This window comes from Buceros rhinoceros, unplaced genomic scaffold (assembly GCF_000710305.1).
Source record: "Buceros rhinoceros silvestris isolate BGI_N320 unplaced genomic scaffold, ASM71030v1 scaffold9081, whole genome shotgun sequence".
NCBI classification, from domain to species: domain Eukaryota; kingdom Metazoa; phylum Chordata; class Aves; order Bucerotiformes; family Bucerotidae; genus Buceros; species Buceros rhinoceros.
Genome location: NW_010393655.1, coordinates 38672 through 40600, shown reverse-complemented (window position 1 = coordinate 40600; position 1929 = coordinate 38672). Strand labels below are relative to the sequence as shown.

At 41.9% G+C, this 1929-nt stretch overlaps 1 protein-coding gene across 1 annotated transcript in view; it reads left to right on the top strand.

Moving 5' to 3' along the window:
• Window positions 1–734: 734 nt before the first annotated feature.
• LOC104501170 (beta-chimaerin-like) overlaps window positions 735–1929 on the top strand; it is a gene marked incomplete at both ends in the record, with an annotated part of 5622 nt that continues 4427 nt past the window's right edge. The window contains one exon of the mRNA XM_010144933.1: window positions 735–766. Within this exon, the coding sequence (XP_010143235.1) occupies window positions 735–766 (32 nt within the window). The remainder of the gene's footprint in view (window positions 767–1929) is intronic.

Here is a 1929-nt window from a genome sequence, read left to right as displayed (position 1 = left end):
GGTGCCGCTGCGCCAGCCCCGCGCGAGCCAGCCGTGCCCCCTGCTGGCACCGCCCGGCACAGCTGGAGTCAGGGGCTGGGGAGCTCGAAGTTGGGGAACGTGACAAAGGTTTGGGGTCTGGGAAACCCCAAAGAGCGTCAGGCCTATCCAGAGTTTCTCGAGAAGAACATGACATTCCCTAAAATTTGGTGCAGAGCTCTTCAAAGCGATGGGGCGTCCCTCCAGCTAGTTTCAGTGTACTTTAGGTCAGGCCTGCAAGTTCTCGAGACTTCAGGGAATTAAAGACTAGGTCTAAATCCAGAAACCTTGTTTTTCGCAAGAATATTAAACTTTTTATCTTCACTCAGTTGCCATATATAGGCAAAAAATGATTTTAAGAAGCTAAAGGGTGTGTTAGGAAAACAGCCTTACTTTATATTATAAATACTAAATTGGCAAAACTGCAGTAAACTATTCTTTATCCGTTTGATCACATTTTATACATTTATGTGTAGTTCTGCTTTTTACCATTGATGCATGTTACTCTTCCCAGAAATCCATCAATAAAACCACCTGTTCTGTTTTAAATTTTCTGTTCCTCCGTGTAGCCGTGTACCAGTCACAGTTTTGAATTGGCAGAATTTTGTCAGATGGATGCAGTAGTCCTCATTAATAATCAAGCATAATTTATTCTTATGTAGTTTATTTTAAACTGAGTATTTTTCAATCTTTTTCTCCTTTCTTTCAAAATTTAGGTGGAGAACAGACCAAAGTATTACGGAAGAGAGTAAGTATTTTCCTCTTTCAGTATCTGTCGGGTATATCCAAAAGTTGGTGTCCTAGAACTAAAAAAAAAGATACAATGGGGGTCTAATAAAATATTTTATTTTCACTTTCACTTCAACTGGGAGCTAAATTTATTGAAAGCCTAATAATTTAGCTACATTACAGTCCAGTACTGCTGCTCACAATCCGTGGACCATGCTGCTGTACAAGCCTTCATGCTCATTTTGCTTTTCTCAGGACAGTTTCGGGGGGAAAAAGTGTTGTTTGGAGTATTTCTTCGTTTTATTTTCATTGTCACTTAAATCTTCCAGTGGTCCTGCCATGGCCTGGGGAGGGAGGAAGGAAGCAGCTTGCCTCCATCGCTGCCTTTTTGTGTATGTCCCTATACTTTCACCACCCTGCATGGTTGTGGAAGTACAGGTGTATACTACAGCATGTGTAAGTGCTGTTTTCCCTGCTAAAGTTACACATCAGAAGTAACCCAATTTTTTTTCTGTGAGGAAAATAACAGACAACTAGAATGTAATTCCTTTGTGCTCAGCAGTCTTCTTGCCAATGAATAGCTTGAAAAAGGCTGGATCCTACATGGGCATGGAGATTTGGGCAGGTAAGCTGAAGGGCATAGCCACTGCAGCAGCCACCCAGATCTGAGGCTTGGCCTTCACTAGGGTAATCTGCTGAGGCCCTAAGTCTTATCGCCAGCTAAATTACTTAGATCCCATGTTGTATTTTTTCTTCTGTCCCAAACACATCATCCATGTTTAACAATCCTTTTCTACTATCAAAAACCTCAAGAGCCAGTAGTTTTGCCCCTAATTACTGAAGTTTCATTTTTTAAATATTATCTTTGGCAATGGGGAGTTCAGATCTGGCCACCAGAGTCTAGCAGAGCTGAAGACAGTACCTAGCTGAGCAACTAATTACACTTCCTACAGCAGGACTTGTTAAACCATTACCACGATCCCTTATCCAGGAACCTGCTTGGGTTTTGACATACTCTCAGTTTCTGGAGTAGCAGGGCTGGCAGGAACTGTAAGAAGTAAAGCTGCCCAGGCAAGATCACATTAGTTATTATCACTGAGAAAGAAGATTTCAGAACCAGTGGGACAGTCCTATAAAAGCAATTGACTGGGTGCTCAGTAGCAATTGAAAAGAGAATCAGGA